General features: G+C 33.1%; 1 protein-coding gene across 2 annotated transcripts in view; it reads left to right on the top strand.

The window, feature by feature from the left end:
• The window catches only part of LOC129942472 (RNA-binding protein squid), a 28,659-nt gene extending 20,514 nt beyond the window's left edge, over positions 1-8,145 (top strand). Inside the window, exons 6-8 of one of the 2 annotated variants that reach the window (XM_056051446.1) lie at positions 1,333-1,422; positions 6,413-6,516; positions 6,597-8,145. In XM_056051446.1, the coding sequence (XP_055907421.1) occupies positions 1,333-1,422; positions 6,413-6,474 (152 nt within the window). In that variant the 3' untranslated portion in view covers positions 6,475-6,516; positions 6,597-8,145. The remainder of the gene's footprint in view (positions 1-1,332; positions 1,423-6,412; positions 6,517-6,596) is intronic. The other variant, XM_056051448.1, reaches the window with a different exon arrangement.
• Positions 8,146-14,869: the final 6,724 nt, after the last annotated feature.

Below are 14,869 nucleotides of genomic sequence, written 5' to 3'. Positions count from 1 at the left end.
GATGGCCGTAGTTCCGGACGTAGACAAGTCCCTAAAGAAGACTCTCTTAAAATTTCAAGTAAATCAGTTCGGCAGAACCTGAGAAATCGTGGGTATCACATTCAAAAATACAGTTCTGAGAAAAACGCGTTTAAAGTACCCCATTATGTCTTTTGTTCTATTGGCTGCAGCCCAACCGATTTGGATGGCTGCTCAGCAAAATACTTATTTCTTCGAAAATAATTTGAATTTGGGAAAATCCTCTCGTAGACATATTCTTAAATAGTTAAACTATGAAAATATGAAAAGAAAAAAAAATCGATTTTTTTGACCAGAATACCCCCTTAAGATAATCCAAATGGTATCTGGACAGACTTTATTTTTCGGCCTCTTAACCTTTCATCTTATTCATTTTTTTGTTCTCATGAAAACGAATGAAATTGTACGATTTTTATTTTGATACACTGTATATTGAATTTAACATCTGAAACACTTTCATTCCGTCAGTGCTGTAAAAACTGTCTGTTGGTATTTTCAAATGTTTTATATTTCGATGTAATTTTTGGTATAGTAAAGTTTTCAAAATCCTCTTGAGTTGTTTCTTCATCAAATGGTTGTTTTGCTAAGCATACGACTCTCATTATGAATAGTAATTCAAAAATGTTATCCCAAAAAAACTACTAGGTGGCGTAATAGATGGATAATTGTACCTTCTGTAATGAACAATGGGAGATGTGAGATGTATTCTTTCAAAAATATTTCGATAAGGTTTTCATAATGATGACCAGAATACCATCAAAATAACTTACCAACTTGAAAAATTCGGAAATTTTTTTGTAATCCTATGTAAACCCTTTGGAAATGGGAGCTGAATTCCTAAATTTTATGATAAACCAAAACTTACAACATTCCAATATTGAGTTTCTTATCAAATAAAATGAAAGAATCTACAATTCTTAAGTATTATAATTTATTAATAACAAAAGTAGTTATTCTTTAAATAAATAAATATGTAGATTAGTATGTAAATAATTTCAATCTCTCTTTCTCTGTGTAAATTAATTTTAAAACAAAAACTAGAAACGATACAAACATTTTGTCCTCAAGTCCACCCACCACCCAAGTCGATTTTGATAAATAATAATAATTAATTAAAAAACATGTATAATAAATAAATATATATATTTACGTAGTTAAAAACATTTATAGCTTAAAAATTTGCTCTAATAACACATTTTTTCCTCCTCTTATTGTATAACAAATAATATAATATTAAAGTAAATTTTGTTTAAAAGAAAAAAAAAATATTCAAATAATATTAAACAAATGTGTTGTGATAAATTTAATGTTCAGACTACGGCTATGGAGGTTATGACGGTGGCTACGGTAGCGGATACGGTAGCGGCGGTGGTCGACCTGGTGGACCACGAGGCGGTGCCAAAGGTACTACACACAAATAATTTTAACTTGATTTTTTCTTAAATAATTAAAAATAAATATCGGTTTTTTTAAATATAAATACATACAGTAATTATTTGCGAATGAGACAACTTTATAAAAAAAAGCAAAACATAAACAAAACTCGATTTGATTTTTGAGTGGTCTTGTTTTATATAAAAAATGTAGAGTAAACTTTTTTGAATATACATACATATCATTTTTTTTTAATGATACGTATTTTGTGTGCACCACCATTTGCGAATTCTTTTAAAACTTAATCCGCACCTCTTTCTAAAACTAAAATTTTAAAATTAAATATATGATTACATTTTAATTCGAACAAAAATTTATTAAAAAAGCAAATAAATTAAGCAGGGTGGTGTGTTCAGTTCAGTGTTATTTGATTTTATTTTTTAAACAAAAAACGTTCAAGAAACAAACGTGTAGGTCCCAGCATGCTGCCCCTCCCCAAAAGTAGTTTATATTTTACATATACATATATTTAAGTGTGTTTTTTGAATACAAACTATATAAAAACAAATTATATATCATTTAATTTGCATTATTAAATATATAAAGGGGTGAACAAAGGACGAAACTAATTTATAAAAATATATTTATGTAATTTTCGATTGTACATCCAGAATAATACTGAATCCCAAAAATATGTCGATATATACACAAACAAACTGGTGAAGGGTTGGAATTAAATTTATAAAGTGAAACTAAATTACGTATACAATTTATTTGGGATAAGTTCTTCTGGTTTACCAATCAAAAACGCCATAAACGTATAAGCATAACGAACAGAGTTCTTTGCATAGGAAGTGCATTTTTTCAAAAGACGATTCGCCGCGAATCCCATAATCAGGCCCTAGGGTACTGGGTCCAATCTATACATGTACCACCTAATCACGTTACACTGCATTTAGCTAGAAATTTACAAATCTTCCAAAGTATTGCTCCTCATGAAAATATGCTTCTAAAAACTAGCAGCTCGGATTCAGTATGGAAAGTACAGGCCTCCTTTATTCTTGAATGGTTGAAACTACACAAGTCACTAAGCCAGGATCTCTACCAGCTGTAGCGCCGCCTTATCTCTGCATTTATTTGACAGTAGTACTTAACTTAAGACCTTAGGCTGCCAATTTGGCTAGGACAACTATGATTTAGGAGCCCTACTCTATATTTTATTTCGAAGGTGCTTTTTTCACCACCAAATCCTTGTCCTTATGCAAAATGTTCGGGAATATTTCACTACAATCGTGTTTTTTTTCCTTTTACCGGTTAGTTTTTGTCGGGCTTGGCATTATTTCTGATTAATCTTTCAAATCCAATCAAGAAATAACAGCAACACAACGAAATTGATTCCCTCAGATATTATCTCGGTAGACACTGACTACTGCACTCCTACTTTGAGCCTTAGTAAGGGTTTTAAGGTTATTTTTCCATCCAGAGAAGATTGGGAGGATGACATCGTGTCGATAGGTTTCGACACAACCATCTTTACTGACGGCTCAAAGATGGAGTGTGGCGTTGGTTCTGGAATCTTTTCTGAGTCTCTTAAAGTAGGTAAATCCTTTAGGCTTCCTGACTTTGCTAGCGTTTTTCAGGCTGAACTGCTGGCAACAAGGGATTCATGTAAGATACTTGAACAAAACCAAAACCGAAATGCGGCTATCTTTACAGACAGTCAGGCAGCTGTCAAAGCCATTAACTCGGTCACATCCTCATCTTAATTATTGGTTCAGCAATGTGGCGATGAGCTTGCGAGCCTGAATCTTAACCTCGGTCCTGCTTTGGCAAACACTAGATTGAAATACTTTGGAAAAGCATTCTTTCAAGAACTTGATGAGCTATCTGAGACAGACAGTCAGGCAGCTGTCAAAGCCATTAACTCGGTCACATCCTCATCTTAATTATTGGTTCAGCAATGTCGCGATGAGCTTGCGAGCCTGAATCTTAACCTGGGTCCTGCTTTGGCAAACACTAGATTGAAATACTTTGGAAAAGCATTCTTTCAAGAACTTTAGAGACCTGATCTTTTTTTTCAATGCGACAAAATGGGTCTAACATAATCTCTATGAAGCTTCTCTATGAATCTATCCCTTTCAATCAAAGGTCAAACGAGTTTTTTGTATCAAAACGGCGCACTACAGCGCTAATTGGATCTCAGGCTAGGTTGCCTTGGTATCGCCATTTCTACCTACCTAACGAATTTTTAAAGCATAGTGGATACGAACAAAATATACTTTTCACTTTCGCTGTGGACGGATGCAGAAATGAAGGGAATGTAAAACGAGAATTGGTCAAACAATTATACGTGGCAAATATTTATATTAATTTTATATTTTAATCTTCAACTTTCCTGATGAACTTTCGCCTTTAAGATCAACTTTAGTTCCAGACATATTATAACTAGCTATAACTTTAATGCCAGCCCTTTAGAAACGTTGTAGCCATCCACCTGTATTGGCACTCACTGCTTTTATTGATACAATTGACATTGCTTTTTTTAACTCAATCTTAAGAGTTTAAATATGTCTGTAAGATTCAAATTTGAAGTGCACGAGAACCAATCTAAAGCTTTTTCTAAGACCTACGATATTAACCCTAGTTCACTTTTTTGTTGTAAAAGAATCGAAAAATCCATCTACATTCCTTGAAAAGCGTATTTCTTAAACCCTTTAAGAAACCCTCTACCACAATTGTATGGTACAATTATTCACATTTGTTCCCAAAAATGTTGAGATGGAACACTTTGGAGTGAGACTTTCAATCTAACCATCATAGAACCCTGGTGATGGTTACGTTTCACCCTTATAACTTTATTAGTTTGATAAAATGATTTCCACAATATCTTTTTATTGTCAAGGTATTAAAAATTGATCTATAGAGCGCCAATAGCTCTTTATGCGTAGATTCTCTTATATTTTGATTTCGAGAAATGCTTTCATAAGCGTACAAATGTGCGCAACGCAAAAACGACTTCTTTTAGGGCTGTCATCTATTCTTAAAGACATAGCAATCTGGCGAAGAATCCATTTGCCCAATTTTATTACAGTTCTCGTAGTTTTTAAAGCATAAATTAATTCATTCTTTTCCTATGTAAGGCAATTATTGTAATTATATTTGCTTTAGTGCATCACTAACAAATAATATAACAATTTTGTATCAAATGGATGTCTCCAGCAACAGGGTCTTGAAGTTTTGTAATAGAATTTATGGCACTACTGGACATTTTGCAATTCAAACTTGAGTAACCAGGTCCGAAAATTCCACTTTTCGTTCTGAAAGTATTAGATTTCATTCATCTTAACAAGTAAAGGGCTCGAAATATTCATTGAATGTTTTAACAAAATACAAAGTTGATTCAATTGGATTTAAAAGCCATGTACCTTCAAGTTTCATAAAATCCCGGTCCTGGATGACCAGCTTAGCCCTATTACAGTTATCATAGTAATCAAAAACCTTTTTACAAATTGCATCGTATTTAAAAATAATTTACCATTACGACCATGTTCTGTAATTTTCGGAATGCTATTCATGATTAGGCTGATTGTGGTAGTAGGTAATTTCGTCTACAGGTTTATGAAACTTGACCTGAATTTAAATGTAGCACGTTGATTGACTTGCCGGAGGTTTTAACAAATCAGTAAGAGCGTGGTCTTGTTAATTTATACAGACAATTATTTTATGAAACTTTTATATTTATACATACATACATTGTACACATTACAAACAATGATGCAATTTGGTCAATAATGTGTCCTTCTTTTGTTTCTGTTTAATATGCCCACACATTTTCGATAGGATTTGCATCGGGCGACTGCGATGGCCAATACAATGTAACGATGCCATATTGAGTCTTCAACTGAGTACACAGCTTTCTGCGGTGTTTAGGATCGTTGTCCTCCTGCAGAATATAATTTTCATTTTCTTGTGATGAATCATCGTTTGGCAGATGGCATTAAAGCCTTTTTATAGATTTTTATCATTTTATCGACATTTAGGTTGTCAGTAAAGAGGTACAATTTGCTGAATCCCTGCTTTGAGAAGCAACCCCAAAGATGCGCCTTTATTCAATGTTTTACGGTCCGCTGAACAAGCCTATTGGTGGAATTTGACCAGGCTCGAGTGAGGACAGAACATGCCCATATGGAACATTCATCAGTTAAAATGACATTTTCAAAATCAATGCATCAATTACAAAGCTTCCCTCTATCGGCCCGCTAAGGAATTAGAGCGAAATCGTTCATTAACTGTCGGTAAAGTCGACCACGCTTTAACTTGACATACTCTAGTTTAGATAAAAGCATTAACTGCAATGTGCTTTTAATCATCACTAAGACTCTTATAAACAGCGTTTCAAAATCTGCAGTTTTGTTGCATTTTACAAGAGCAATGTATAACTTTTAAAGGGACGCTATATTCATATGTGAACTACGGTCTCATCCAAGAAATTACTTCATCTAGCTCGGACCCTAGCTTTCCTTTGGAACATTGGTTTTCATGAGTTCTAGGTGAACCCTGCCTTGTCGGGCGTTGTACTTTTATTCTGCTACTACTTCGCTGTACATCCCGTAATTACTTAAGTGCCCTGCTTCTTTAAATGCAAACAAATGCATAAGCTCATATGTTATAAAATAGGATAGTTTGTTCTTTGATTCACCAAAGAAATCTTAATAATGCAAAAATAAAACAAAATACATAGCACATGATGTATTTTGATATTTATATTTTTTTATTGCAAAATGTATAATATTAGTTATACCTGCCTGCCTTTAGTGCCTTTTATATAATTTTAGACCTTTAAAAATTGTTATGATATTTTTGTCCTTCATTTAAAATGTGGTTTGAAAAAAAAAAATAAATAAATTATATTCAGGTGATATTGCAAACCTACCATCCAAAAAAACTAACGTAAACTTAGCACGGAAATTATCTTCTATATCGTTTTTTTAAATCATATATTTCTTAATTTCTTCATCAGGTTCCTATCAATTAGGCAAACAAAGGGGGACTGGTCGTCAGCCAAGGCATCAACCTTACTAAGTTAATAAATAATCGTATTGCCGTATTTTATAGTTTGTTGTGGTAAGTTTTATTATTTTTCTTTAACATACAAAAGAGAATAAAATTACTTAATAAATATTTTATTTCTTTTTTATTTACAGCGTACTTTTTTTAAAAAATAATATAATACACAATTTTCACCAATTCATACAATACCAGAACTCAGCCAACTTAATACAACAACAAAAACAAAAACCGACAGTTGCGTTTCATTCATCTTTTTCCATTCACCATTCCATTTGTTATGAAATAGGAAATAAATACAAAACAATCAATTTAAAAGAATTAAAAAAGCAAAAACATCTTGAACAAAGTACTAAGTGTATATCACAAAAGAAACATCAAGAAATCACAGTAGAAAAGGAAAGATGCCAACTACTAAAATAATAATTCAATAAAACAAAAAACAACAAAAACTTATCTAAAGAACAAAAAACTAGTTCGAGGGTATTTTTCATCAGAAAAAATAAAATACTACAAAAATAGTTTGCATAGTAAATATTTATAATGAACACATTTTTCCGTACCAAGAGAAGGAGGAGGGAAGTTAAATACTAGTTAAAATTTTCGACGGAGGGTGAAAATGATCAAATATTAATTTAAAAAAAAAAACAGAAACCACACAAAACAATTGAGTTAAGGGTGATTTGCCTTCGAAACATCATTTAAATAAAATAAACCATAAACAAAAACATAAATTAAAAAAAAAAAAACAATTCTGTATCTTAAAATAAGCATCCAAAACATAAAAAGTTGCTTACGAAATTCTTCTATTTAGTTTATAAACAAAATAACAAAAACACAGTAATACATAGAATCGTATGTATATCTATCTATAAATAAAAATAAATAAATTAAAAATGTACAAAACAAACAAAAGTAAATTAAAAAAAAATATATAAAAAAGAAAAGTAAATTTTGTTGTTTATTATTTGTATACTAAATGCAATCAATGAATATTTTGAGCCGAAATATTAAAGTAAAATATAAACAAAAAAAAAAGGAATCAGACTTAAACAAAAATAAAAAAAATAAACTAATAAAAACGAGAATTAAATAAGACAATTTGTGTTTTATCAAAAAACCAATATTAGTTTAGTATCTACTTTTTTTCGTAATCGTATTTAAAAATTTCTTTTCTAGTATTTTTGTATAAATTACTGTGACTGATGATTACAAAGAAAATAAATTAAATAAAAAAAAAAAACAATACAAATAGACGATAAAATGAGAAGTAAATTTTTTTTCTAAAATAATTATTAGTCTACACACAAGAAAAGAATTAAATGATTAATATTTACACTAAAATTTATATATATTTACATTAAATAATAAAAATAAGTATGTAGTGGGAGAAGTACAGAAGAAAACAAACAAAACAAAATATAAACGAAAAGAAAAGAAAACACATCAAAGCATACATCAACCAACCACAACCTGGAGGCATTCATTTTTAAAGGATTACTTAATATATATATTTTTCTTCTTTGTCTCATATGTAAGGGGAATTATTTAGTTTTTTACTCTTTATAATTTCCAATAGGTTTTTTTTTTTGAGTACAGTCAATTATGGAAATTATATCTCTCTTTTTTTTAAATTAATTATAATTATTTGTAGTGTAATAAATTTAATTTTTGATAAACATTTCAGCATTGATTTTTTATTTTAGTATTTTCTGCACGTTTGAAAAAATTGTTTTTACTTATGGAGTCGGAGTGGTAACCAAAACGGATGTAGATGTCTGTTTCGCTATGCTTAAGATTGCTTTCTTAAGGTGGCGCTACAATTCAGGATGGACCTGGGGTGGAATCGGCTAACGCGATTGTTGACTGTCGCGTTGTTGATAGTCGTTTTTGATTATCAACTCTGATTTAATCTGTGTAAAGTGATCAATAAAATAGATAAATTGTTTTTAAAAATTGAAAAATCATTAAGGACGATCCTTTAAAAATATATCTTCAAAAAAACATATTTCAAAAATCAACTTGAAGTTCAAAATAATGAAATTCTGGTGAAATATGAGATGCTATTCGGCTACTTGCAAACACTAAATGCGAGGAAAACAAAGCTTTAAATCCCGTGTTTAGGAAAACTACAAAACGGAATACAAATTTTCCAGACTCAAATGCAACGGTATGCAATTTCCTTTATTAGTTTGAGTTCGGGAAATTCTTATTCCAGGGAGTAGTTTTCATAAACACATGACCTGAAATTAATTTTAAATTTGTATATTTTCTTTATAAATACGTGGGATAGTATATTTATTATTATACCTCCAGGAATTCTAAAGGGTGATTTTTTTGAGGTTAGGATTTTCATGCATTAGTATTTGACAGATCACGCGGGATTTCAGACATGGTGTCAAAGAGAAAGATGCTCAGTATGCTTTGACATTTCATCATGAATAGACTTACTAACGAGCAACGCTTGCAAATCATTGAATTTTATTACCAAAATCAGGGCCCTTATTATGAATTACGAAACGAACGGCAGAAAAAACGAAACTTGAAGAAACGAAAGTCATGGTGAAGAGCGATTATAAGATACGAAAATAGAAAGCAAAAAAAGTTGCCAGGCAAAAACGAAAAATGATAATTCTTTAAAGGAGCAACTAACTTCACTCCTATTAACAAATGTCAAATAAAGTCAAGTTTCAAAAATAAATGTAATTTGCATAAATTCTATAAAATGTTTTTTCACTGCGACTATTTCCTTGAAAGCGAAGATGAATCCCAAACTAACGAAGAAGAGGAAATGCGTATAAAAAGAAGAGTTTTAAGAGATTCATCGAACCCAATGAGCCTTCCAAGTTCAACGTTAGTAAAGTGAAACCCTTTCCATCTAGTATTAAAAAAAACTCCTTAAATATTTGCCAGGTTCAAGCTTCTTTATCGTTTGAACAAGGACGCATTCAAATATGTATTAGAAGAGATCAATCCTCACCTTCCAAGTTTCAAATCTACATTCATACCAAATGTATTGAAATTAGCTGGAACACTTCGGTTTCTGGCCGAGGGTGGTTACCAAAGAGGAACCGGACAGGACTTCCTTGTTGGTATGGCACAACCAACTTTGTCGGTCACCCTCTCAAAAATATTTGACATCTACCCCCAAAACGAAAGCTGAACGAGAGCTGAAGGCACTCGTAAATAAAAATACGAGTATAGTAATTTTTACGATTCTCGTTTTTTTTTTAATCGCAATTTGACGATTTAGTGCCACTACAATCGTTTTTTCTAATCGCAATTTTACGAATAAGCGTTATTTTGAACGAGTTTCGTTTTTCATAATAACCCCCCAGTGTTCGCTTCGAAATGTGTTTTCCGCTTTACGTCCGATTTATGGTCTACATAATCGACCAAGTGAGCAAACAATTAATGCGATTGTGACCAAGTTTCGCACTCAGTTTACTTTATTGGACATTAAACCAACCACACGAATGCGTACAGTGCGTACAGAAGAGAATATTGCGTCTGTTTCTGAGAGTGTTGCTGAAGACCGTGAAATGTCGATTCGTCGCCGTTCGCAGCAATTGGGTTTGTGTTATTCGACCACATGGAAGATTTTGCGCAAAGATCTTGGTGTAAAACCGTATAAAATACAGCTCGTGCAAGAACTGAAGCCGAACGATCTGCCACAACGTGGAATTTTCAGTGAATGGGCCCTAGAAAAGTTGGCAGAAAATCCGATTTTTTTATCGACAAATTTTGTTCAGCGATGAGGCTCATTTCTGGTTGAATGGCTACGTAAATAAGCAAAATTGCCGCATTTGGAGTGAAGAGCAACCAGAAGCCGTTCAAGAACTGCCCATGCATCCCGAAAAATGCACTGTTTGGTGTGGTTTGTACGCTGGTGGAATCATTGGACCGTATTTTTTCAAAGATGCTGTTGGACGCAACGTTACGGTGAATGGCGATCGCTATCGTTCAATGCTAACAAACTTTTTGTTGCCAAAAATGGAAGACCTGAACTTGGTTGACATGTGGTTTCAACAAGATGGCGCTACCTGCCACACAGCTCGCGATTCTATGGCCATTTTGAGGGAAAACTTCGGAGAACAATTCATCTCAAGGAATGGACCGGTAAGTTGGCCACCAAGATCATGCGATTTGACGCCTTTAGACTATTTTTTGTGGGGCTACGTCAAGTCTAAAGTCTACACAAATAAGCCAGCAACTATTCCAGCTTTGGAAGACAACATTTCCGAAGAAATTCGGGCTATTCCGGCCGAAATGCTCGAAAAAGTTACCCAAAATTGGACTTTCCGAATGGACCACCTAAGACGCAGCCGCGGTTAACATTTAAATGAAATTATCTTCAAAAAGTAAATGTCATGGACCAATCTAACGTTTCAAATAAAGAATCGATGAGATTTTACAAATTTTATGCGTTTTTTTTTTTGTTTAAAGTTCTCAAGCTCTTAAAAAATCACCGTTTATATTAAAAAAAAAATCCTTTTTTGACATGGCCAAAAACTTTATCATGAGCGGGCAAAATATTGACTGCATTATTTTAATAACCTTAGAAATAATTTCCGCAATTGTACTTTATCCCGTCGGAGTCGGAGCAGCCTCTTGTCTCTGGTATGCACTACCACCAAGAATGTTTAAAGTTGCAGCTAGTTGAATCATGTAGGTGGAATATTTGTCGACCTTACTACAGACGGCAAGTCAAGTGAACTCAAATCATGAGGGCTTCTTTTGGTAGACGAACATTTTTTTAAGAAACTAAACAACGTAATTTCCGGTTCTCTTATTTATGTATTTGCTTTTACTTAACAAAATTTTACCCACAATTTATTTGCTTTCGAAATTGAATCCAAAACATCGATGTTGCTAACAAAAAATCTTTGAAATAGCTGTCAGTTGAAATAGAAGGGAAAAAACGATTGTCGATTTGATAATCACCTTACATGGAGCAAAAGTGTCGTTTTTGATCATCAACTATCAAGTTAGCCGATTCCACCCCTGGTCCTCATACTTCACATTGGGCCTTGTGAAAAAAACTAAAACAAAAACTTGGAATTTAAATGTAAAGCTAAGTTTTGGGTGAACAAAAATTAAGCTTAAGCTAGCAAAAACAGTTTACCGGTAAAATAGCGAAAACTAACTTAAGCTTTGTATTATTTTTCCAGCTATAAGTGCAATGATGTAAGAGTTTGTTAGGCCTATCATGAATTCCATCAAACTGCGAAACTTCCGAAGATCTCGTATTGGGAAATCTCGTACAATTTTGCATTTCGAATGGATTTCATGGTACATTAGAAAAGAGGACTGACCTCTGAGTAAAAGGTGCAGATATTCATGCCTATTACCGATGACGTCTCGTTTTTTCGACGACTCGTTTTCTCTGTCGTGTCTTTTTTTAAGTTTCATTCCATAAGTTCTTAGACGTGACGTACAAATTCGTCGCAGATTTTTAAACGACGCAAAAGTAACAAAAATCTGTTAAAGTGAAATTAAGGTCTAAATAAAAAATAATTTTTCAATGTTTAACAAATGCAGTTTTATTTAATTATTGGTAAATAAATAACTAATTAAAATAATAATTAGAAATGTATTACAACACGAGTAGCGACAGTGATGATGAAGGTGGTCGTCAAAGTATTTGGAAGTAAATTGGGCTATGATACACCAATTAGATTTCCGTTTGGGTTTAACCACTGTTTGTATTTCAGCAAATTTGCTACAGCATCTTCCAGCGGAGATACAATTTGCAGCTGCATGTCAGGGGCCTTACTAATTAACTCGATTCTACAATGAAATTGCTCGAATTCGAAAAATTAGTACAATATATCTATTTGACTACTTTCGAACGAACGAGAATCGAATAGTTCTAGTAGTGCCAAATCTATTCTTATGAACTTGCGAAAAAACCACGAACTACGTAACTCGAAAGTAGAATTCAAAACAAGGCAAAATTGAAAATAATCGCTCTTCCTTTCTTTTCTTTTTTGTCAATGTGTAAGTAAAATGTTAAATATGAGTTCCATGTACCTCACACCTGGAATTCGTGATTTTTCCAAAAATAGCGTTTGAACGTTCGTTTCTCTTCCTCATTTATTTCAAAATTCATCATCAGCGGGCACATGACTCTTTCGATTGAGGTCAAAACTTCGGCAAGTATTTTTGACATGTTTGCTGTGTAATTTAAGCGTTCTTGTCACCATCGATTCGGTTTTGGTAACATCCTGTTGCCAAAAATTTCAATGCTGCTGATAACTTAATGATATTTGGAACAGCATTTTGTCTTTTGGCCAACACCAGCATATGAGAAACTGCTCCATGCCATCACTTTAGCAGCTCCATGCTTTACCGTTTTAATGGTGTACCGAGGCTTAAACTCGGAATTTTCTGGACGTCGGACGTATGGCCTAGAGCCAGTTCCACCGAACAAAACAATTTTGGTCTCGTCAGTCCACAAAATGTTTCGCCATTTCTCTGCAGGCCAATTAGCTTGTTGCAAATTTCAAACGAGCGGGTACATGTTTTTTTGTAAGCATCGGCACTTTTTGTAGAGGACGCAAAAGGATCCTTTCGGCTGTAGCGAACAATACGACGATCGTCAGTTTCACTCGTTTCCGTCCCGGATTTCGACTTTTTTTTCATATTTTACAGCATTGGCGATTATTTGGTCAGATCACCCCAACATCAGCTTTATATCCTTATACGTTTTTCCTTCATTTCGCAACTTTTTTTATGCTTTCCCGTTTTTCGTCGGTGCAGTGCTTTCCTCGGCCCACTAAATAACCAAACTTGTTTAGATATTTGATATTTCAACTATTTAATATTCCTATTTTAATTTAGTAATACTTACTGTTTATTTTTTTAAGTTTTTGATTTTTTTTTTTACGTACAATATAACTCACACTCCTATTATTTTGAATAGCCTGATTGAGAGTAAAGATCATTTGATCTCTGGTTACAAATGTAAACGGTTATAAATTCCAAACCAGTTCATTGTTTTATCATCTTTAATGTCCCGTTATACTTACCGGTAGAGAAATGGGCTGATTACCAGTATACACATGGTAAAAAAAACACTACTTTACATCGCTTACAAAATCTTCTCCGCCGCAATATGTAAACGTCCAAAGCCCATCATCAACAACCTGATAGGTCCTTATCAGTGTGGTTTTGGACTAGGAAAGTCCAACATTGATCAAATATTTACATTACGACAGATCCTGGAAAAATCCCAAAAGAAGCAAATCCACTCCCACCACTTTATCGATTTCAAGGCCGAGTACGACAGCGTCTACAAGGACGAATTGTATATATCCATGTCTAGTTTTGGTATCCAGGCCAAACTCTTCCGTTTTTACAGGATGACCGAGGAGAATTCACGCTGCTTTATAAAGCTTGGAAACAACTTGACCAAGAAAAGTTTTTATTTTAATACAAATTCTATATGTATACAAGTAGAAGACTGTTCTAGTTAATAAGCCCATATACCAAATATTTGATGGACTTTAGGCCGCAAAGCTACTTCGAATTTAAAACTCAACAGTCCATTAATAAGTGCATTATCTTCAAACGAAAAACTACTCTTGCTAACAGCTGTTTCTTTGGGCTAAGAAAGCAATTGAGCAGAGTAAAGCCTTTTTTCGAGCAACTCTCTTGAATGCATGAAGTTTCAAATTATTGCAATAAATTGGATGCGTTCAATCCCTTGTTAGATAGGGTTTCTTGGATAGGTGGATTTTTAGATACCTTGTTGAACGAGTTGGATAGCTGTCAAAAAATAAAAACAACTTTCAGCTGTTCACAAAAACAGAGACACATTTAAGCTTCGAACTAAGAAGTCAAAATTGTTGTAAGATAAAACATTTAATCGATAATTCAACTGATTCGTCGGACGATGATTCCGAATGAGTTGCTAGATTATAATTACCTTCTAAAATTCGTAGGTAAATAGCTTTTTTATCGTCTATTATGAACATGACATCCCCAAATACAGCTTCAACTAACATTTTGTATCTTTTTGTTTACCAACAAAAACAAAAAACTGAAATCAATTTTCAAGTTTTTTGAAATTCAACTATGTGTTGAATGAGCTGTTCTTTCAGATACCAACGTACCCCAGAAATTCTTGGATACTTTTGGATTCCTTTTTTGACATCCTGAAGTGTTTTATGTTGACGCAATAAAACAAATGAATGTTAATTCATATATAAAACTTTATTTCTTAACTAATTAAAATCTAAGAAGAGATTATAAGTGGCTAACTATTCAGGCGGGAATATGATGTATGAGTGCCAAAAAGGCGGGAATCATCGATGGTATTTTCTGACAGCGAATGTTGAGATGACAAGATGACAAGTCAGGTTTGCCAAACTTGAGATTCCGAAAAATAGCAATAATAATGTTGCCA

This window comes from Eupeodes corollae, chromosome 1 (genome assembly GCF_945859685.1).
Source record: "Eupeodes corollae chromosome 1, idEupCoro1.1, whole genome shotgun sequence".
Classification (NCBI taxonomy): domain Eukaryota; kingdom Metazoa; phylum Arthropoda; class Insecta; order Diptera; family Syrphidae; genus Eupeodes; species Eupeodes corollae.
Note: the sequence above shows the minus strand (reverse complement) of the source record. Positions and strands in the feature narration are given on the sequence as shown.